Source organism: Myotis nattereri, assembly GCF_964212035.1.
Source record: "Myotis nattereri genome assembly, chromosome: 8".
Taxonomy (NCBI): Eukaryota; Metazoa; Chordata; class Mammalia; order Chiroptera; family Vespertilionidae; genus Myotis; species Myotis nattereri.
In genome coordinates, this window is record NC_138083.1 from 64,047,636 (window position 1) to 64,070,756 (window position 23,121).

General features: G+C 50.0%; 1 protein-coding gene across 1 annotated transcript in view; it reads left to right on the forward strand.

Moving 5' to 3' along the window:
• IMPA2 (inositol monophosphatase 2) overlaps window positions 1-19,084 on the forward strand; it is a 40,137-nt gene extending 21,053 nt beyond the window's left edge. The window contains exons 3-8 of the mRNA XM_081097816.1: window positions 4,830-4,934; window positions 7,352-7,397; window positions 9,633-9,741; window positions 16,036-16,144; window positions 16,877-17,028; window positions 18,519-19,084. Of these exons, the coding sequence (XP_080953942.1) occupies window positions 4,830-4,934; window positions 7,352-7,397; window positions 9,633-9,741; window positions 16,036-16,144; window positions 16,877-17,028; window positions 18,519-18,634 (637 nt within the window). The 3' untranslated portion in view covers window positions 18,635-19,084. The remainder of the gene's footprint in view (window positions 1-4,829; window positions 4,935-7,351; window positions 7,398-9,632; window positions 9,742-16,035; window positions 16,145-16,876; window positions 17,029-18,518) is intronic.
• The last annotated feature ends 4,037 nt before the right edge of the window (window positions 19,085-23,121 follow it).

Genomic DNA, 23,121 nt, shown 5'->3' on the forward strand with positions numbered 1-23,121 from the left:
TTCCTATCAAATGCTGCGCAGAGCAAACACTGTGCTAACAGGAGCATTATGGGTGCTGCTGCAACCAAGCTGCTGGGTGACCCCAGAGCCGCATCCCAACATGACTTGCTAATGAGCTGACCGACCTGTTGGTCCACGTCCTCAGCAGCCTCATGGGTGTGCCACGTGAATGGCCTTTGTGCTGTAGGCCACGCCCTCTGACACGCACGTTAGGTGTCAGTCCTGCAAGACCCTTCCTTCCCCCAGCAATTTCTCCTCCAATGTTCATGGGTACCAGCTTTCCACTTAAAGTCACCTTTAATTTCAAAAAAGAAAAAAATGCCACATTCCTCCTCAGTTCCCTGGGAATTAACCTTTGCATGTGAGTCATTTCCATTCCCCACTTGACCTTAGTAATACAGTGGGGCCTTGACTTACAAGTTTAATTCGTTCCGTGATGGAGCTCGTAGCTCAAATTACTCGTATGTCAAATCAACAGTGAATGAGTGAGACACGTGATGCTGGACTGATGTTGTGGCGTTCACTGTGACGTTCGCTGCGCCAACTAGTGGTGGGGTATCTGAAGCTGGCTCGTAACTCGAATTTTAGCTCGCAACTCAAAGCAAAAAATCGACCGAGAGACAGCTCGTATCTCGAAAAACTCGTTAGTCGGGACACTCATAAGTCAAGGCCCCACTGTATCTTCTTATTGCTTTATCAATTTGTGCGCAACTTAAGCTTTGGCACTTGGTCCTCGTGTATTTTTAGGGTGTGGAATCTTCTTGAATATGTTTTGTTTGTTTTTATAATTGACTAGAGGTCCAGTGCATGAAATTCATGCATGGGGGGGTGGGTGTCCCTCAGCCCACCCTCTCCAATCTGGGACCCCTTGGGGGATGTCTGACTGCTGGTTAGGGATTGGGCCTAAACTGGCAGTCAGACATCCCTCTCACAAGCCAGGACTGTTGGCTCCTAACCGCTACTGCCTGCTAGCCTGATTGCCCCCTAACTGCCCTCCCCTGCTGGCCTGGTCACCCCCAACTGTCCTCCCCTGCCAGCCTAATCGCCCACAACTGCCCTCCCCTGCAGGCCTGGTCACCCCCAACTGCCCTCCCCTGCAGGCCTGGTCACCCCCAACTGCCCTCCCCTGCAGGCCTGGTCACCCCCAACTGCCCTCCCCTGCAGGCCTGGTCACCCCCAACTGTCCTCCCCTGCAGGCCTGGTCACCCCCAACTGCCCTCCCCTGCAGGCCTGGTCACCCCCAACTGCCCTCCCCTGCAGGCCTGGTCACCCCCTACTGCCCTCCCCTGCTGGCCATCTTGGGGCGGCCATCTTGTGGCGACGTTGCATGTGACGCCACCTAGGCTTTTATTATATAGAATTTCAAGAGAGGAAGGGAGAGGAATGGAGAGATAGAAACATCAGTAATGAAAGAGAATCATCAATCGGCTGCCTCTTGCACACCCCCCACACCCTCCCACCGGGGACCGAGTTCACAAGCTGGGCATGTTCCCTGATTGGGAATTGGACCGTGACCTCCTGGTTCATAGGTCGACGCAGAGCCACACTGGCTGGGCATGGACCCTTTTCTTTAAGAACATATTCATAAGCCATTCCAGGGGGAAATCATGTAGCTCAGAAGAAGACATTGAAAACAGATATAATCTCTTAGGCTTTGGCCACAGGAACCGGCAGAGCTAATTCTTTGTTTAATCATCAGCTAAGTCAGTGGTTCTCAACCTTGGCCCCACCCCATAACAAAGAAACAGAATTTCCAGAGGATGGGGCCCAGAAATCAGGATTTTAAAAAGATTCCCAGGTGATTCTAATGTGCAGCCAAGGTTGAGAACCACTGAGCTAAGTGAAGTGATTCTTTGTGGGCCTCTCCTGGGTTTCTGCTGCGGCCGGGAGTTCGGGTGTCACTGCCTGGCCGCGCCTGCCCACCATGGCTCCTCTGACTTCCTCATGTCTTTCACCACCCATTTCTTCCACCTGGACTTGCCTGCCTGGATGGTGTGATCCAAAGGATCTGACAGCCCATGGAGGGAGGGGATGGTAGGGAGGCAGCTCCCAGCAGCAGGAGGGACACGAAGCAGACAAAGGGACGAACCAGTGTCCACTCCCTCTGGTCGCACTCTGGATGGACAGCTGCTGGGGCAGGTGGTGCTCGCCAGCTTTCCTGCACAGCTGCCGCTCTTCAGGACATGGGTTTCTCAGGTGTCTCACTCAGTGCTCCCAGTCCCAATGCGTTGCCTGCTCCTGGGTGGGTTTCTCTAAGAGTCCGCAGGAAGGAGAAGGTGGAAACACCAAGTTGAAAATGACATATGTACATTCATCATATACCCTGATGCATTTCCACATAATTTATCTATAAGACAGGGGCTGGAGGAGTGTGTGTGCATATAGAGCATGAGTTTCATAATCTGTGAAATGGGAATGTCACCCAGAGTTGTCGGGGAGCAGATGAATTACAGTGCATAAGGCAGCGCTATAATCCACTGAGAAGCGATGTTAGAACACGAGGTGCATGTTCTTATTTCACAGCACTACCGACAGGACAGCCTGCCCACAGAACTTCTGCAAAGACAGACTGGTTCTGTCTGCACTGTCCACTGCGAGAGCCTCTAGCCCAGGGGTGGGCAAACTTTTTGACTCGAGGGCCACAATGGGTTCTTAAACTGGACCGGAGGGCCGGAACAAAAGCATGGATGGAGTGTTTGTGTGAACTAATATAAATTCAAAGTAAGCATCATTACATAAAAGGGTACGGTCTTTTTTTTCAATAGTTTTATTCATTTCAAACGGGCTGAATCCAGCCCGCGGGCCGTAGTTTGCCCACGGCTGCTCTAGCCCGGGTGACTTGCGAGTACTTGACGTGTGACTAGTGAGGCTAAGGAACTGACTTTTTAGATTTTAAAAATTTACTTTAAATGTAAACAGTCACAGGTAGCTGGTAGCTATTGGGTTGCACAGAGCAGTTACAGAGCTTTCCATTCCTTTCTTTTTATTAACGATATGATGTCAATCTCATCTGCAAGTTCATTGCTGACAGGTCGTAGGACAGATGGTTCCTCTGGGAAGAGTGATTTCTAGGAGCTCCTTGCAGCTGAGGGGCAGGGTCCTGCCAGCTCTGTGACCTCTTAGTCTGTGACATCGGGGTTAGGCAGCTGTCGGGCGACCATGACTGACAGCACACCACATGCCAGCAGAAGGACATGAAGCATTTCTTGTTCGTCACTCACGTTTCCTTCTTCGTAAAAACGTGTTGTCTGCAGGCTCCTCTCTCTCTAGTACAGGCATGGACATGACACGAGATGCTAATGCAGCGGTTCTCACCTGTGGGTCGCGACCCCTCTGGCGGTCGAACAACCCTTTCACAGGGGTCGCCTAAGACCATCCTGCATGTCAGATATTTACATGACGATTCATAACAGTAGCAACATTACAGTGATGAAGTAGCAACGAACATAATTTTCTGGTTGGGTCACAACATGAGGAACTGTATTTAAAGGGCCAGAAGGTTGAGAACCACTGTGCTACTGGAAAACCTCTCAGCACATAAAACAAATGTTTGCTTGGTGCCTGCCACGGGCCAGGCCCTGGCGACATGGCAGTGAGGGGCAGAGCCCCCAGCCCCCGGTGAACCCGGCTCTGTGGCAGTTCGGAACACGTGCCGAGCACGCCTGTGTGCCGAGCACTGCCTTGTCTGCTTTGGGTAGAGTCTGCTCGTCACTCCCGAGAACAGCTCCAGGAGGCGGAAGCAAGGGCCAGCTCTGCGGGGACCCCAGCGCCGCGGCCCTGGCCGTGCTGTGCGGAGCCTGTGCGGGTGGCTGGAGGAGGGAGTCAGGAGGGAAGAACTGAGGCAGCCTAAGCAGCTGGGTCCTTGGTGGTACCGTTTGCTAAGATAAACGTGAATAAAGATGACCAGGAGCTCCCTGTGGTGCAGGCTGATGGTGAGATGTTGGTTGTTTTGTTCAGGTTCCTAATAGGATATAGACGGTCCACTCAAATGAAAATGGTTTCAGGAAGGTGTGGACTATAGAGGACTAATTACAGGGGAGGGAGCCAGGGCCAGGGGCCCCTACAGCTGGTGCAGGGTGGTGCGCGGGCCTGAGGCTGGGGTGCTCCTGTGGGGGCTGCCAGGGATGGCAGGTGGGGGACGCTCCACCTCGGGTTCCCAGGGGGCAGGAGTGCCTTGTGGGGCAGCCCACCCCGGGCGCTTGGGCCAGCATGGAGAGGGCCTCTGTGGAGAAGTGGCAGCTCCCATCGCGCCCAGACAGTGGAGACCCGTGGGTGCGGATGCAGTTGACACCTCGTCTGCATCCGGAGAGGCCAGGCTGGGTAGGACCTGGGCGGTATCAGCTGTAGGTGAGCATTTAGCACCTCAGGTCCAGCCAGGCTGTCTTCTCCGGCTGCAGCACCACTAGCGGGAGAACCCAAGCGGGGCCCTGCTCCGAGGCCAGCGTTCCTCATGCGCTTCCTTCTCGTTGTCTCCGGCCTCCTCTCCTCCAGACTAAAGTGAAGACAGAGTTGCTTTATAAGATCTGCAGCCCAAGGTTCTTCCTTCCTGTATTTCTTGTCTTGCCTGGCCCACTCATACTCCCTGATGCTTTTCCAAAACTACATCAAGGTGTCATTTGGGGTTTTCTAAATCCTGCTGAGTCAGAAGACTGGCAGACAGAGGGACACACAGATGGTCTGTTACAGACTCTGCCTCTGTTTGGCCTGGAGAAATTAGAATGAAGTCTCTTTGCTGTGTCTGCTTGTCTTGGACGGCATGGAAGCAGTTTGAAGCGCTTTGTCTTGCGTTCTTGGTGCATTTTCTCAGGCTGAGCTCCTGCCCACCACAGGTTCATTGCTGAGGAGGCCGCGGCTGCAGGGGCCAAGTGCGTGCTCACCCCCAGCCCCACCTGGATCATCGACCCCATTGACGGCACCTGCAACTTTGTGCACAGGTGAGCATCAGCGCGGCCGCCCCGTGCTCCTGCCTACACCGCCCTCTCCTCTAAGGCTTCGTCCTTCCCAAAGCAGCAGTTTTGGGGGCAGGAGTACATGAGCAAACCTCTGATAGGCTTATAGTATTATTTAGAAGGTGATCAAGTCTTGATTGTTTTGCTTTGTTTTGTTAATCCTCATTTGAAGATATTTTTCCATTAATTTATTTTTTTTAGAGAGTGGAAGGGAGGGAGGGAGCAGGGGGGAGAGAGAGAGAGAGAGAGAGAGAGAGAGAGAGACATAGATGTGAGAGAGACAAGTCAAGTGGTTGCCTCCCGAATGCACCGCTATCAGGGCCTAGGATCGAACCTGCAACCCAGATACAGTCCCTTGACCAGGAATTGAATCCATAACCCTTCAGTACACGGGCTGACACTGCGATGTTTACAATATTGGGTTAAATTAAAAAGGCCCCCTGGAGAAGCAAACAGGATTGGAAAGCAAGTGTATACAACCCAGCAGCTGCCAGGGCATGAGGTGTGGGCAGGGGCACGTGAGGGTGGCCTTCCGCAGCCGCCGTTGGAGTGGGAGCAAACCTCATGTCGCCATGCGATGGGATGAGGAACCCATTAGAAGCTGGTTGGCGCTAATCTGACTGGACCAACAACAGCCAGAGAGCAGTAGGTTGTGGGGAGGTCAGTGGGGCCGGTGCGGGTAGGGGCGGGGAAGTGAGCCACAGAGCCTGGGGGGGTGACGGGGACGTGGTCCCGTGGTAGACTGTACCCACTTGTCCAGGACAAAGGGCACTAACAGGGATGTGGTTTCCACAGAGGGTGGTTCTCCGATGGGAGCACGCATAGAGCCCCGGATTGCTGATTGGCACAGGCTCCTGGCCCGTGCCCCGGTCCCCACTCAGTAGGTTGGGGATCTGCATTCCTGGACCATACTTAGAGCCCCTGTCATAGATGACACAGAGACGCTCCATTTCCTCACGTAAAGTGATAGAGCGTGAGCTCAGCCAGATGATGGGGCCCTGGCTCTTGTCACATTCCCCTGATGTGTTGCCACAAACAGTATGTTTATATGTAAGTCGGGAAACTACTTCCGATGTAGCGTGTTACTCACCGCCCTTTTCTAAACGTGGTTTCTCTTCAGAATTCAGTCAGTCGTGCCCACACAGCTGACCCTTTCGAGGCAACTGAATAGTGCCATCTGGTGATAGCAGCAGTGTCACTGGACTATCATTTTAACCAAAGCCTGACACCCCCTGGGGAGTTGCTGAGGCCTCGCCGGGCTCCCCGCTTAGGTGTGTTTGCTGAGGGGAGCACCGGTTCCTCCTGCCTCGCTCGCCATTCTATGTGCGGTAGTGGGGGCAGGGCGGCTGAGCCCTGGGTGTGGCAAAGGCCACAGGTCCACAGGGCCAAGGGCCAAGGGCCAAGGGGAACTGGGGCCAGAGAGACGACTTGGAGAGCATCATCCGAGGATAAGCTGTGGTGCTGACCCCTACGGTTCCCGAGCTCCGAGGGTCACGGCCACGCATCTCGCGGCCTGGACACCCGAAGCCTCTGGCCTCTGCAGATCAAATAGGACCTGTTGGTCCTCATGTCCGGCGGTGGCAGTGTCAGGACTGAAGCGCCCGGGAGAGAGCTCCTCTGAGAGTGGGAACTGAGGCCGAGCCTGGCTGAGGTTGCCCAGGGAGCCGGCCACCACCGACAGTGTCGCTCGGCCCCGCCTCGGCAGGCAGCGCCCAGATCCGTGCGTGACTGGCTTCGTGTGGATTAGCTGTACCCAGCCTTTCCTTGTTCCTACTTGTTGTTAAGCTCTGATGATCTTCACATAAAGGAGAGATTATTTTAAAGACACGGAGCAGCAACAACATAAAACCACAGGCAAACTGCATCGCCAGAGCCAGCCTTCCACCCCTGTGGCCCACGCCTGCTCAGGGGCTCACATCAGACGGGGTGAGGAGGGCTGTTGTCACCCAGACCCAACCTCTGGGTGGAGGCTGTGGCCTGAGCCTGTGCTGTTGCCTCCTGGGGGCCCTCATCACGCCGCCGGGGGCATGGTCTGGCCTTTTGGGGGGTCTCGGCCGTCCCTTTAGGTCTCTGAGAACCAGGAAGGTGGTGATTACAGTCCCTCTCCATCGGGTCCTTGGTCCTTGTTGAATCCCATCAGTTTGACATGTCTCAGAAGACTGCTTCCCTTCAAGGTCAGCTATCTTACCACATGGGCGGCTAAGCCTGTTTGTCTTGGAAGCCATTAGTGAAATGGGGGGGGAACAGCTTTTAAAAAAACAGACCCGCCCGCGCTGTAGAAAGGCCCTTCTGTGCCTCGACGTGCGACGCCGCGCAGCCTCACAGAGGCTCCTAAGTGCCGCGTGCTGGTTTGCAAGAGGCCAGCGCGTCTCAGAGGGTAAGCCATTCTGTTTCCTTCGCAGATTCCCAACCGTGGCCGTCAGCATCGGATTTGCTGTGAACCAAGAGGTACGTGAACCGAGAAGGCCCGGCCCCTGCCCCGTGGGCCCCCTGGGCTCCAGTCCAGGTTTCATTGAGTCATCTTCCTTTTTGGTTTCAGCCTCGGCACTCCTGTTTTTCTCTCTTTGTCCTGGGCCTTCATCGTGACTAGTAAATCCAAGCATGTGTTTTTCAAATCTGAGAAAACAAGCGCACGCAAACCAGTTTGGGGTGCGCAGCTTGGGGCTCTGTGGCCGGCCCTGATCTCACTGTGGTCTTTTTCTGATGTGACCGTGGAAAGGGACGCTCTGAGCAAATTGTCCAAGTTGGTCTCCCGGTGACCCCTGGGGCGTGTGATTTAGACACACACAAAAAGAACTCCTATTTTTGGAGGACATTTTTAATCCCAATATTCCATTAATTCTTCTGTATCTTCCTCTAGCTGTCAGTGTGAGAACGGGGCTGTTTCAGGGTTCCCAGAGACCCTGGGGGCCAAGCAGCACCAGAGGCGTGGGATCAAGGCTTCAACTGCATCAATCAGTTTAAGCAATAACACTTAGACAAGCCCTACCTTCTTTGTAGTCACCGCAGTCAGATTTAAATAAGACCGGGGCTGTGTTCTTCAAAAGCAGCCCTCCTTTGGAACACCATTTTTTTCATCTTAATCCTCCGCGTTAGCATAGCTTCCCTAGCGTGGAAACGGGGGGAACTTTACACCCGTGTAAAAGCACTTGAGTTGAAGATAAGCAAGATTTTCAATATCAACATGTGGGTAAGGAGTTACTTACTCACTTGTCTCTATTGAATGTGGCCACTGAACCGAGTAGGGTGTTGAGCAGTCACCTCAGGGAGGGCAAGGTGCTCTGTGCTGGCAAGGTTGCCGTGTCCGTATCTGAGGGAGGGCAAGGTGCTTCCTGCTGGCAAGGTTGCCACTGGCGAGGCCCACATCCCATGATGGGTCTGGCGTGTGTGACTGCACACAGGTGGTCTGGGCTTGTAGTGGAGGGCCCTGGGCAAGGGGAGTGTCCCCCTCTCCCTCCCCGTTCCCTGTTTGCCCCAGGTGTGCAGGGCCCCCACCACAGGCTCCCCAGGTCCAGCCCCGTTTGAGGACCGACCTGAATCTGGGAAGCCCTTTAAAGGCGGCGTAGTGGAGCGGGGAGCATGTGAGGATTGCTGGAAGGCTGGGACCCTCGGTAAGCGCTGGCTGAACCATCCTCCCAGCAACAAACCCAATCCCTGCAGGTCGGGGAGCCCCTCCCACTGCAGTCCCGCCCAGCCCGGGCAGCCAGATGGTCCTGGGGCCTTGGGCCTGGGTCTCCCTTCATTTGCCAAAGAGAGGAATACTTGGCTAACCCCGAGCGAGCGCACTTGCGCTATTCACCCTGACGAGTGAGAGGTCAGTAGAGGAAAGGCACAGAGCACTTGGTGTCAGGTGGCATTTGTTCACGCCAGCTCTTTTTACCACCCCTGGTTGGCCGGGGCGCTCACTGATTGACGGCAGTGCGGCCGCTGGCTGGCGCTCCCCCGCAGGGACGAGCCCCCTGATGAGGCACGTCTGTCTTCCTGGGACCGCCCTTGGGTTCTGTGATTCTGTTGGCGTTACAGATGCATTCTTCATTCTTCATTCTTCACACATCAGCAGTTTTGAGGGTTACTTGTGGTTTGATTAGAGTCACAAGTCATCTCCCACCATCCCTCGGGGAGAAAAAAGTCTTTCTAAAGAATTCAGCTTTTTCAATAACTTTCAGGTACTAATGCTTCATTATGTTAAGGTTTAATATAGTTTTTTTAGTTTTAGTATATATATATATATATATATATATATATATATATATAGAGAGAGAGAGAGAGAGAGAGAGAGAAGAAGGAAGAGGGAGAAAGAGATACAAACATCAGTGAGGAGAGAATTATTATTGATTGGGTGCCTCCTGCATGTCCCCTACTGGAGATCAAGCCTGCAACCTGGGCATGTGCCCTTGACCAGAATCGAACCTGGGACCCTTCAGTCCGCAGGCTGACGCTTAATCCACTGAGCCAAAACAGCCAGGGCAGTATCTTTTTAAATGTAGTAATTTTTAAAAAGAAAGCCTGCTTCCATGCAGGTCTAGTTTTGAATCTAGGTGCTGCTTTTTAATTCCCTTTTGGAAAGTATTTTCTAGCACAGCGTCATTGAGGTCGTCAGGACACTTAGAACGCCTTCGGCTTTGAGTTGCTCTGCTGTTTTTTGTCTGCATTAGGTGAACTTGTTTTCTGCCCTGCCCGCAGCTTGAGTTTGGAGTGATTTACCACTGCACGGAGGAGCGGCTGTACACGGGCCGGAGGGGCCGGGGCGCCTTCTGCAATGGCCAGCGGCTGCAGGTCTCCGGGGAGACAGGTGGGCCTCACGCGGCGTCTCCGTTCCCTTCGGACTGAGACATGTCGATGGGAAATGCCTGGGATGGTGGTGGACGTCTCCTACCGAGAGTTCAGTCTCTTCTTAGGGGCGCCGTGTCCTTGATGAACTGGAAACTGAGCCAGTTCTGTATCTCAATGTTTTTGTGAATGTGGCCAGGAGCTTTAAATAGTCTCATTCTATTTGGTACTCACATCTTTCATCTTGAGTGCTTAGAGACACCCTCATCAGTTATGAGTGGGTCTCTAGCAGTCCAATGCCACGGGCAGAGCCAGAAGCATGCTCAGGTACATGTCAGCCATCATATGCCACCTGGCTGTAGACTGAGTGGAGCTGGCTTCAGTTTCTGAGGGAAGTCGTGTGCGTAAGTGATGTTTTCACTCACCACCGATGTTCCCCTGTCATTGTTACTCCTCAAGCAGAACCTCGAGGGCACCCAGCTCTCATACAGGGACTGCGTTATACTTAATCTGCATGTTACCACGTATTAAGCACAATATGCTGCTTTAGATGTTTTGCTGACTCTTTTTGGCCTTTCGCTCTGATTAAACTGTGATATTTTAGCATTTTGTAGGACAGATACTGTCGGGGAGAAAATTGCAAGACACGGAAAGAGCTGAGCCTGAGGCTAGGAGCAGACTTTAAAGCAGGGATCCTCAAACTACGGCCCGCGGGCCACATGCGGTCCGCCGAAAACATTTATCCGGCCGGCCGGGTGTTTTTGCCGCCACTGCCTGTCCTGCTTAGCAGCCGACTCGTCCCGGGCCTGCAGTGCGCATGTGTGGAATGTCTGAGGGACAGTGAACTGGCCCCCTGTTTAAAACGTTTGAGGACCTCGCTTTAAAGGGTCCATAATGGAGAGAGCACAGTTCCTGCTCACTTCTCACTCACGTGTTCTGCAGCAGGACATCATAAGGTGCCCCGACCCCCCACCCTCCCTTATTCCACGTGCCCATCACGGCTTCAGTTTATGGCGCCCACACTCGTCCTCTGAGCTCCCTCTCCCTCCTCACTGCCTCCCTTCTCTACCCTTTTCCAGCTTCTCTTAAAAATGTCTTTCCTTGTGCCCTTTCTCCATTGTCGCTATTATTCTGCCTTTATTCCTCCTTGGACGACACCTGTGTGCCCAGATGGCCTCAGAGGCACTGAGAGGACCAGGAGGTGCCCTGCCCCCCTCTAGTAAGGAAGTGAGGCCCTCTAGCCTGGTCCACGACGAGCCGGTGAGAGCGGCGTCCCCTGCCTTGTTAACTTCTTGCGTTTGGGTTTCTACAGCCAAAGGTGTTGACCCAGGTGCCAGGAGGTGTTTGCTTCGGCACAGACTCCTCCTCACGGTGCCAGGGCCCCTGAGCAGCTGGTCTGTTAGGGAGGTGACCTGTCGTTGTGTGAAGGACAGGCTGGAGCAGGACTGCCTTGGGGAGTCTGATGAGGCTCCTGGGGGGGCCCATGGGAGTCACGAGCACACCCAGGGTGAGGGGCCGGGGAGCCGGTCACAAGAGGCTCAGACAGGCAGGCGCAGCAGGACACACTAACCAGTTACCGCCTGAGTGCCAGCCCCGCCCCATGCCTCCCTCTCCCAGAAATGTTTTGTTTGGCTGAGTAAAAGGTGGCGTTAATTACAGCCACACATGCCAAGAGGCAACCACTCAAGCTGAATTGTGTAACTCAGTAGTGAGAAAGCATGTTATTAAACACGCTCATGTGACCTTTGCTCTACATTTTATTTGATTATCTAACACTCAGCTCCATTCACACACACTCGGCCTCCTGGTCGGCTGCCTGCATCGCTCCGTAGTGCAGCGTCCTCAGTGGGGCCCTCAGGCCATGGCCCAGCCCTTGCTCATCCCTCCCAGGGGGCAGGGGCTGAGGGTCACACTGTATTTGGCCCATCAGAGGCCCTTCGGTCCCACACTGCCCGCCGCTCACTGTCATAGCCCTCCGTGGCTGCACACATGTTCCAGAGCTCTTTTGTGATTTCTTTTCCAAAAAAAATTCTGATTTATAAAGTCTAGTGTGTGTGTCAACTTGGTCGTTTTCTGTTTGCTGGGCGCCGAGGTTTCTGTGGGAGGGGATGGAGTGTACGTTCTAGCAGCACTGTCTTAGGTGTTGTGCAGGCCTGGTTTCACATCCTGAATCTGCCACCTTCTTCTAACGCTGTGACCTGAAACCTTGTCTTCATGTATAAAGTGGGGTAATGATGATGAAAACTTGGAAGGTTAAATAAAATTACATAGAGAAAGCACTCAGCAAAGCCCTGGCACACAGGACCCAAAAATAAGAGTCATTATCAAAGGAGAAACTTGAGTCTTCACACAAGATCAGTTATAGCCCGTTGCTGAAATAGATGCATTTCTGAAGGAAACAGCCATTAAAACAGCCACCACTTAACTTTCCCCCCGTGCTTTCTTTGCCTTCTCTTTTTCAATTCCTATTAAACCTTTCTGGAATGTCTTCAATTCACAAAAACAAAAAAGCGACACTGGTTAGGGGTAAAGGATGAAAGGCCAGAATTTTATTAGTAGCTTTTTTCTTCAAATTGTACCAGGCAAAATTTCAAACATGTGCAAAGCAGACAGAAAAAGTACAATGAACCCACATGACCCACCACACAACTCCAATATTGCCAACTCATGGCCAATTCTGCTTCATCCACACCCCCACCCAACTCCCAGCACCCTAACAACTCCCTGATTCAAATCCCCGATGTGACAGCACTTTCTAGCCAGTATATCAGTATGGCTCTCTAAAACATACAGACAGTTCTTTGAAAATCATAATCATAATACCAATCTCACCCCCTTCTAAAATCATAAGCTATCCAGTCAGTGTTCAAATTTCCACTTTTCTCATCTATGGAAAAGGGCCTTTCGGAGCCATAATCTGAAATCTAGAGGTCGTTGTAGATCCTGGATCTGTCTTTTCAGTGGACAGTTGATACTCAATATTAATTTTTTTTTTTTTTACATAAAGCTATTTTTGTTTGTGGGCACATCTTTCTGACATTCTTGATTGACTGGAGAGATGTCTTTCTGCCCTGATTCTTTTTCCTTATGACAATGACAGTTGTGTGTGGGATTCAACCATGATTTGTTTACTTTTACTTTGTTCTACTAGAAATCTGTATTCCTGAACTTGGGGAGAGGGAGCGTGTCAAGATAGTTTTTGTATTTTCACAGCTCTAGAGCTCCCTCTTCTGTTTTGTGACCTGTTAAAAAGCATTGGCCTTGTTCTTAGATTTTTTTTCTTTTTGGGGGTGTGGGGGGGCTCTGTTTCCCTCCTTCACTGTTATCTGGATCATCTTTTTTCTTTGCCTCTATTATCCTGTCTAGTGAGTTTGGAGTTCACATACATTTCTACTCAGAACCTGCCCTGCCAGGCCCTGGTTACAAGAGGTCATAGAGCTGATTGGCTCCCTGCCTTCAGACTTCCCCCACATCCTGCACCAGGGACTCATGAATCGATGTGTGCACAGCTCCTCTCACATTGACCCAAGCTGGCTTCCAGTGAGCGGCTGTTGGTGACTTTGAGGTTCTCCTGTTCTCAGGTCTAGTAGGTGCTCGATGCTTCTCTCTTCCTCCTGGTGTTGCGATGCCACCAGGTCTTATAGCTGCTGGAGATGTGCTCTACCCATCGTATTTTGGGGTTTGGATATACCTTGACAATATAGTTTTTTTGCATTTTTTTGTTTATTTGTTGTTTGTATTTTGGTAAATGATGTCTATAGTTTTGTTTTCACTCTGCTAGTTGTTCTGTCTATTTTTTATCAGAGAGGGGTTGTGGAGATTAAAATCTTTGTGGTTGTTGCATAGATTTCCAGTTCTAAACAATACTTTTTATTTCCAAGTTACTTATGTGTGTTTTGTTTGTTTGTTTGTTTTTTACTTGTTTTTAAAAAGTAATTTATTGAGGTGAAAGTCAACATAAAATTAACCATTTTAAAGTGAACAGTTCAGTGGCAGTACATTCACAGTGCTGCGCATTTGCACTCTCCAAGGTAAATCCTGTACCCATTCAGCACTCTCCCCCGCACCCCCTCTGCCCACCTCCACCCCCAACCACCAATCTTCATTCTTAGTATTTATGTTTCTAACTTAAATAAAGTTAAATATTATTTTCATGTGAATAGCTCATAATGGTCTATAAGAGGCCTGAGAGAATTAGGACATGTATTAAAAACACATGCTGGTGTAAGTGTTGTTTCAGGGATTCTACGTTCAGCAAAACCAGCCAGAGCCCAGAGAGGATATTTTCCGGACTTAAAGCGCAGGCGTCTCATTCTCCATGAGTACATATTTCAATGTATACACACAACTTGCTTCTCTTCCCTTTAAATTGTAGAATTTATCTTAAGACAAGTACTCTTTGATACTCTGGGTATTTTTAACTTTGCTCCACTAGAAAAGAGTTTCAAACTGTCAGAAGTCATGAATTATATTTTTTCACCCTAAATATTATACAGAGATGCCCTACTTAAAATCTATTAGGTGTTTTTTTAATTGGGGTAAAATATATTAACATAAAATTAGCCATTGTAGCCATTTATAAGTGTATAATTTAGTGGTATTAATTACATTCACAATGTTGTGCAACCATTACCACTATCTGTTTCCAAAACTTTTATCACTACAACTAGAAACTCTGTACCCATTAAGCTGTAGTTCTCCATTCCCAACACACACACACACACACACCCATGAAGACACAGAATATTTTAAATTAAAAATGTAATTAGCATTGATTAAAAACTAAAATATAAACATTGGATAAATGGTAATAAAATTCAAAAACATAGTACTTTAGATCATCAGGAATAATCATAATATAAGAAGATATTAAGTAGAAGGGACTTGTAATTTTTACCATTTTCCTTACCTAGGACCAAATAAAACAGTAGAGAGCATTTTGCCTGTAGGTGGCAGCACTCAGACTTCCTTTTTACTCTTTGTGATTTCATTTGGGAAAAAATATATTAGCAAGAGTGAGAAAGAATAGATACATTGCAGCTAGAAGAGGATACAGACATATCTTTTTACAAATTTAAAGCTATGGAAAGAAATCCCTTCTTTCACGTATCACCAGGCAAGCTTGAGTTTAAGTCTGGGCCTCACCACTAAGGGCTACCTGACCCCACGCAGGTCCCTTCTCTAAGCAGGTCTCCCCGCTGTGGACAAGGACAGTGAGACAGCGAATGTTTGAGGACGGAGCGCACACGTGGAAGTGTCTGGAAGAGAGTAAGACGGGAGCGATTGCTGTTCCCACGCTGTGCTGTCTCCCTTGTGAAATAGCCCAAGGGCACTTAGTTTGAAAGTCCCTGCTTTTCCTCACCAGCCCTGCAGTGGGGCATCTGCTTGTCTAGGCTGACACTCGAGGACGTTCCTCTCCATTCACCCTCCAGCCAGGCCCTCCTTCTGATAAGGACATATTGGGCCAGGCCTAGGCCTAACGGAGTAGTCACATCTTATGAACCTGAGTAAAAGTGGGTCCTTATCTCCCTATGGAAATTGATTATCTGGCTTTCTAGTTCCTGGGGGAAAATCTTCAGTGTCTTTCTTAATGATCAAAATCTAAAATATGCACACTCTTTCATTCTGAAATCCCACTGTTTTATTTTTTCAGAAATTCCACTTCTATTAATCTATCCTTAAAAACAGCCTGGTTGGTATGGCTGAGTGGTTGAGGGTCGACCTCTCAACCAGGAGGTCATGGTTTGATTCCTGGTCAGGGCACATGCCCAGGTGGCAAGCTCGATCCCCAGTAGGGGACGTGCAGGAGGCAGCCGATTGATGATTCTCTCTCATCATTGACATTTCTGTCCTTTCCTCCTCTGAAATCAATATTTTTAAAAAGATTTAAAGATATTTAATTGATGAGGCATTTGTTTCCCTTCAAACATGGGTGGTCCCAGTTTGGAATCATTTTGTTTTATTTATAATTGAATGATGATGATTTTCCTAAGACACCAAACTCTTTATAAAAAGTTTTCACACTAACCATTTTTGAAAAGAGAGAACTTAAAAATCTCCTTCTGAAATCTGAATCAGAAAGCAGCTTTAAAGGAATGATGATGAAATAGATTGTGAATTTTGTTTCTCTCTTTACTATGTTCTTACTCTTCAGCATAGCTATTAGAAAAATCTTATAGCGTAAACCACTCAGAAGAGACTTATTTTAGAAGGAACAGGAGTCTGATATTTGAAGTTCACGTCAGGAAACCCCCCGACTCTTCAGTTAGAACCAAGACTTGATTTTTCTGATGATGGGACGTTCTTTCTATTGCAGATCTTTCCAAGGCCTTGGTTCTAACAGAAATCGGTCCCAAGCGTGACCCCGCTACTCTGAAACTGTTCCTGAGCAACATGGAGAGGCTGCTCCACGCCAAGGCTCACGGGTACGACTTCAGACCCCGGAGCACCTGGGGCCATGGAGGAAGGTGCCAAACACACAGTCTCGCTGCAGACTCCCCGGGGACTGAGAGGAAGAAAGATCCCGTGACAGGAGCACGCACCGCGGTGCCGAGGCCCAGGGCGGCCGCTGGTGCTGCCCCGTCCAGTGTGGGGGCTCCCGCAGCAGCTGGTAGGGGACAGAAGGGGACCTTCGTCCCTTTCTGAGCAACTTTGAGAAGCCCAGGAACCGATCGCAGCCACAGCCACCCAACCCGCCAGTCCTGTGGTGCTTAGGCCCCTGCCTAACTGAGGTTCTTCCAGTAAACACTTCGGAAAATAAATCTGAGTCCAATTGAATCCTCTGCATCTCCTGTCCTCCCTCTAGGTCTGTGCTGTAGCTGTGGCCACATGAGGTGATTTAAACATGTACGGAGTGAACAGTTGAGCTGTTTAGGTGTGCCAGCCGCATGTCCAGTGTGCGACAGGCACAGGTGGCTCGAGCTACCAGAGTGCAGAAGGTACCCGTCGCCGCAGAAAGCTCTGCTGGACAACACTGCACGGCACTCTAGACTTTGAGCCTAGAGCTTGTGGGAGAAGCCCGGTGGCTCCTCCTGAACGCCTGGGAGTGCTCACAGCGGGCGTGACTGGGTGAAGTAGGCCTGAGCAGGGTGTAAGAGCAGTCTGATGTGTGCCCGGTGCCGCTCACACGTGTGGCTGCTCTCTTCCCTCTCCTCCAGGGTCCGAGTGATCGGGAGCTCCACCCTGGCGCTCTGCCTCCTGGCCTCGGGGGCTGCGGACGCCTATTACCAGTTTGGCCTGCACTGCTGGGACCTGGCCGCCGCCACCGTCATCATCAGAGAAGCAGGAGGCATCGTGATGGACACGTCAGGTGGGCCCCTCTGACCCCAGGCTTGCCTCCGTCCCCAGGGGTGCGACGCGGAGACTAGCCTGAGTGACCCCTCCAGACCGAGCGTCCCTCACTCCTCGCAGTCTGCTGACGAGAGGGCACTGGGAAAGCGGTGGTCCCGCCCTTCCCGCCCTTCCTCCTCTGTGCCGCGAGGCGTGGAAATAGAGCCGAGGGTCAGACTACGGCCAGTAGGAGCAGCACCACCACTTCCCGTTACCACACCATTTGGCAGTTTTCTAAGCACACAATCCGGTGAGACTGACAGAACAGGCCTCACGCTCCCCAGCTGGCGGAGAGGAGGCTGGTACCCACAGCCCTGTGGCTCAGCAGCGTACTGCGCGGGTGCCTGTGAGGTTCTGGAATGGATCCGAAAGGTGCCTGTTACTTCCGCTTCAAGGTTACCACATCCCGGGACTGACCCCACTGGGTCAGTCTGACTCCGCTTAGCATCCCTGCCCCTGTTATGCTCAGGCAGACCGCTCGTCTGACGTTCAGGGGTCACCAGTCAGGGGCTGGGTGAGTCCTGTCGGATCCCATTCTCTCCTAGCTTTTGAGTCCCGAGTTTGTTGGCACAAATACTGGGGCTCCCTTTTAACTATTGGGTATGTACAGGGGTCTTTTGTCATTTGATTTCTACTTCTTTCTTCTTTCCCCTTTAAAGGCTTTAATTGAGCTACCAGAAAAGTATAAAAGGGAAGAGGTATCAGCCTTAGATGGCAAGGCCAGGCAGACCAGTTTCAGATGAAAAAGGAGTCCGACACTGGATTTAACCACGTGAGCACACGTGTGTGCACAGAGGGCTCCAGCAAGGCCACTAGTCCTGTTCATGCCCCCAGAAGGGCACAGGGCTTCACTGTCCGCCCCAGCCGCCTGGTCCCCACAGCAGCCATGTGTTGCCAGTCAGAAAGACCAACTCATGGGTCCCGAGTGCCTCCCATGCAGCTAGAGACTGAGGGCTGCTCTCTCCTGTCCTGGTCTCACCAATCATTAGACTCTCAGTCCTGAATGTTGGGCCTCAAACTGCATTCTCCCAGCACAGCCTCCAGGATGGCATTGGTCTGTGGCCCCTCCACTGCACTCACTGGGGTGGTGTTGATGCTGAAAGGCGTCCCCCTCTCTCTCTGACTAGACCAGCCGTGGGGCCGGATCCGGCCTGTTTGAAATGAATAAAACTAAAAAAAAAAAAAGACCGTACCCTTTTATGTAATGATGCTTCCTTTGAATGTATATTAGTTCACACAAACACTCCATCCATGCTTTTGTTCCAGCCCTCCGGTCCAGCTTAAGAACCCATTGTGGCCCTTGAGTCAGAAAGTTTGCCCACCCCTGGGCTAGACCAACTGTTTGGTCCAGCCTCGAGCACAGCCTGGGAGCTTTGTCTTTCTCCGAATGTGCACGTGTGCCGGTGCTGCGTTGTTGTCCAGGACTGTTCTGCCCTCTCCGTAACCCACGTGGTCTCTCTCTGTCCTCAGGCGGACCTCTCGACCTCATGTCCTGCAGAGTGGTTGCTGCGGGCACCCGAGAAATGGCTACGCTCATAGCTCAGGCCTTACAAACAATTAACTATGGACGGGACGATGAGAAGTGAAAGGGAGCAGAGACTAGAACTGCGCCCTCGGGACTGGCTCTTCCTGGGAATGCTGCGGCAGGCAGCCGATCCCTGGGGGGGACCGCCTTGAGCAGCCCGCACTCGCGTCAAGTTCCTGCGCTCCTAACCACCCAAAGAGAAGTGTTCTGCTAACGTGTGTGGCTCTCTGGTTAAATCCACGTCTTTCGCTGGGATTTGGTGTTTAGCTGGTTTCTTTCTTTAATCTCATGTCACCTTTTCCAGGTTAGTACAGGTCCTTCTATCAGGGCCAAAACCCAAATCTCATGATATACATATTGATAATTCAGTCTTGATTCTCCCCCTGACCCAACCCCCCGAATGCAAATCTCAGGTAATATGGCTTTAGAACTGCTGATAAAGCGGACTTGTTCTCAGGCCCCCCCACCCCATGGTACTTCAGAATGCAATAAATCCAAATAATGGCACTCTACTTATCTGCTTCCCTTCATAAGTGTCGCCTATTCCCCAATCAGCACACAAAATCCACAGCGTAGGTGCCTTTCAGACTCAACTGATGACCATTAGGAGAATAATCCCAAGTGTCAGAAGTATGCTCCTCAGCCAGGGTCCCCATGAATGCACCGGATGAGGTGTCAACCTGTTTTTGCCAAGTAGCTTGCTTGTTAATATCTTATAATTGAGTTTCTGCAGTGCCAGGGGTGTTGATCCAGGTTGACTCCTCTTTGTTCAGCCAACAAGTAACCTAGTGCCTTTCTATCACCTAAAACCACCTTCACAGGAGAGCCGGGGGCTTCTGTTGTGCAGCTGTGGCTTTAGCAGCGGACTCAGAAGTGGCTGCCAGAGTTAAGGATAAGTTTCTGATCACGTATTTGTTTGGACTAACTCCAAGCCAAGGAAGAAGGGACCGTCCAAATGTCACCTATCTGCTGGTAAACTTAAACTCCTGCTGGTCGTGTGAATTCAGGGCGGGGACCCCCGTCCAGTCTGAGGGATTGTGAAGGGACAGCCGAACAGTAAATACAGCAGGAGCACATTGTTCTTTCATCCTCCGCTGTCAAGACAATGAGTTGCCCAAGCCTAGAGGCCGTTGACAAGACCTCCACATGTAAAGGCGTAGCCAGAAGTGTTCCTAGGGCTCCCTCATAAATGTTACCATTTATGGACCCATTGGTTGGTGTAGGGGTGTTAGCATCGTTCAACAAACAGTCAAATACTGCATTATTACATATTGGAAGACCACCTAAATGTGTGGGGCTGACACAAGCCTATGAATGCTCTGCAGTGTCATAGATATTTACCCTGGCTACTCTGGATATATATGGATCTCGTTTTCCCACCCCAGGGTTGGGTCAAATGGAGGCAAGGAAGAGGGTTGTGTGGGTTTAGTGTTTTTATAAAAGGGGCTCGTGAACACTTTAGGCATACAGCGCCATTTGGGATTCCAGTGAAATTATTTTTAGGATGAGTGAGGGGTCTCTTCCTTCATGTACTTTTTGGTTAACGTGACAAATCCTATAGCTAGTTAAGCTTCCTGCAGCAGCTATTATTTGTGAAATCTTACTTATAATGTTGTTTTCCATGTAATAATAGAAAGAAAAAGCAGATAGCAAATAGTCAGGAGGGATAAAGGGTTCCTATTGGAGAGGAAAATGTTGATCCGTGATCTTGGAAGAACAGTCTGCTTCAGGGAGGAACGTCACTGGTCAATTTTAACTTTAGATCTCGGACTGGTATGCAGTTCAAGAGTCTGGAGGAGCTTTTTTCAGCTAACATCTGTGGCCCAAGGTTCAATCCCTGAAGTTTGGCTGCTATCTGGGTAGTAAGGAGAACCTGGTCTTTGTTCCTTCCAATGAGATTCAAGGGCAGTCTTTTTTTAAAAAATATATTTTTATAGATTCAGAGAGGAAGGGAGAGGGAGAGAGAGAGAAATATCCATAATGAGAGAGAAACATGGATCAGCTGCCTCCTGCATGCCCCGCACTGAGGATCAAGCCCGCAACCTGGGCATGTGCCCTGACCGGAATCGAACCTGTGACCTCCTGGTTCATAGGTCGACGCTCAATCACTGAGCCATGCCGGCCAGGCAAGGGGCAGTCTTTCTTAGGTGCTGTTTCCAGAAGACCCACTCTCCCGTTCTAAGTTGTGGAAGGTTCAACCTTCTGTAGGAGGGTCATGGAAAGCTTCCTTTACCTGATGGAAAGACACGTTGGCATAATGCATTAAAGCTTTAAATATTGAGTCATATCAGAATTCATGAGTGCAGTAGGCACATATGGTTCTTTCAAAGGTATCGGTCTTCCTGTTACTATTTCATAAGGTGTTTACACTTTCCCATAGGTGTTGATCTAATTGCCATCAAAAACCAGTGGTAGGAGTTTTGGCCAGGGCAGTCCAGTTGATTCTGTTAACCTAGCTAGCTTTAGTTTTTCATTGCCGTTTGTCTGCTCGACATTACCAGGTGACTGAGGGTGGACGGTAAGCATGATGATAATGCCATTGTGTCAGCAGCACCTTATTTAATTGTTTAGTTATTTATCTGGTGAAATGAGTTCCCTATCACTGGAGATTTCTCTGGAGATATCCCATAAAGGAAATATTTTCTAAAAGTTTCTCAACCGTGGTTGTGGTGTCAGCCTTTCTGCATGGGACGGCTTCAGTCCTTCCTGAGAACATATTGATAACCCATTGCAGAGGCAATTAAATGAAACCCATTTTTTAGTATTCAGATAGCCTAGTAGGTGGTGGGAATGCTCTATATAATACCTTAATGGTCTTTCTATTAATGGTCTTTCCATTATGAGTTTGATAAATCAGATATTGGTCATAAACCAATTTTGCAACCTTGGAGCAGTCACTCTACCAATATTTTTCATAATTTGGGTCATTTTATCTGTGCCATGATGAGTTGCAGAATATAGAGCTTTTATTCATGGCATTTTCAAGGACTCAGCAAGAACCGGGGGGCTACCTGGGCCCTCAGTGAGTCTTCATTTAATATTAAATTTGCACACTTGTTGGTGCTAACACTGTTCCAGCCCAGGTGCGTGATTTTGTTTTTTATATAAATTATAAATAGTTTGGCTAGAATCAATCTTACGGAATTCATTCAAGTTCATATTGGGACCATCTTAGTGCTGACTGATTTACCAGGGAAGTCTGCTAAAGCATTTCCTTGATACTCAGGTTCTATTCGCTTCAGTTTTAATGATTACAGTTCACTTAGGTGATAGAATGTCAGAGAACAATTCCTTTACTTGGAATCCATTGATGATTGGATTTCCAGTAGAAGTGAGGAACTCTTTCTGTTTCTATAACATATCAAAGGCATATGTGCTATTAGTATAAATGTTTACTGATTTCCCTGGGGATAGCTGACAAGCCTGAGCAAGAGCATGTAGTTCTGGTTGAGTAGACTTCAGTTGGGGAAAGATTCTAATAGTTCGTATGAAGTTGTCACAGCACATCCTGCCTGATACTTCCCTTCTACATTCTTAGCATAGGACCCACCAACAGAGCGTATCAAATCTGGGTGTTCTAACGGTGTGGCCTGTGAGTGCGAGGGATCAACCACTGTGACACCACACCTGTACAGTCATACGATCTATGCCATCGTCAGGGAAGGGTAGTGGGGTCACAGGGTTGAACAAGTGGCAGTACTTAACATGGAGGTTAAAGATGAAAGGAGAAGGATCTCAGAAGATGTTAGTTTACTTGCTGAAAAATGTCAAGTCTAATTGGAGTTTAATAGACTCTCAATAGCATGAGGTACGTGTAAGTACAAGTCATATTCAGCACCCACCTGAATGCCCAGCGGCTGCTGCAGAAAAAAGCACTGGCTTCAGGGACAGCACACCCGATTCGAACGATTCCAACGCAAGCTTCCTCCTGCCCGGCCTCAGGTGCCGCCCTGGACACTGCGGGTGCCGCCCTCCCAAGGTCGCTGAGGGGACTCGGTGTATGTGAGAGCCGACTGCCTGTGATGCTCCGTGTGCACCAGCTCACCCCCAGCTTCCAAAACTATCGGAGCTGCCCTCGGACGACTTTAAAGCAGGATCACGTGCGTGCCCAGCAGCAAGTCATGGCTCCAAGTGCAGGGCACGTTCAGTTCGCTTTGTTAAATGGGTGCTCAACAGCTGCTTAATGAATAGAGCTGTTTGGACCGGCTAAAGATTAGATACATTTTTTCTGAATTCTGTCCATGTGAAAATATGACATTAAAAGAATATTTCGTTTCCCCATTAATCCCAGCAGACTGGTACCTACTCCCCCTCAGTCTTTGTCACTAGAAAGTGCTCCAGCTCCAGCAGCCCTACTTCTAGAGCTCTGAATGGGACAGCATCCTGCCTAAAAGAATAATCAGCAATTTGGTGACACCTGAACATAAATGTGTATACTCTCATTTAAGAAATACATACATTGCCAGGCCAGTGTGGCTCAGTGTTGAGCATCAACCTATGAACCAGAAGGTAACAGTTTGATCCCCAGTGGGCAGGAGGCCGCCAATC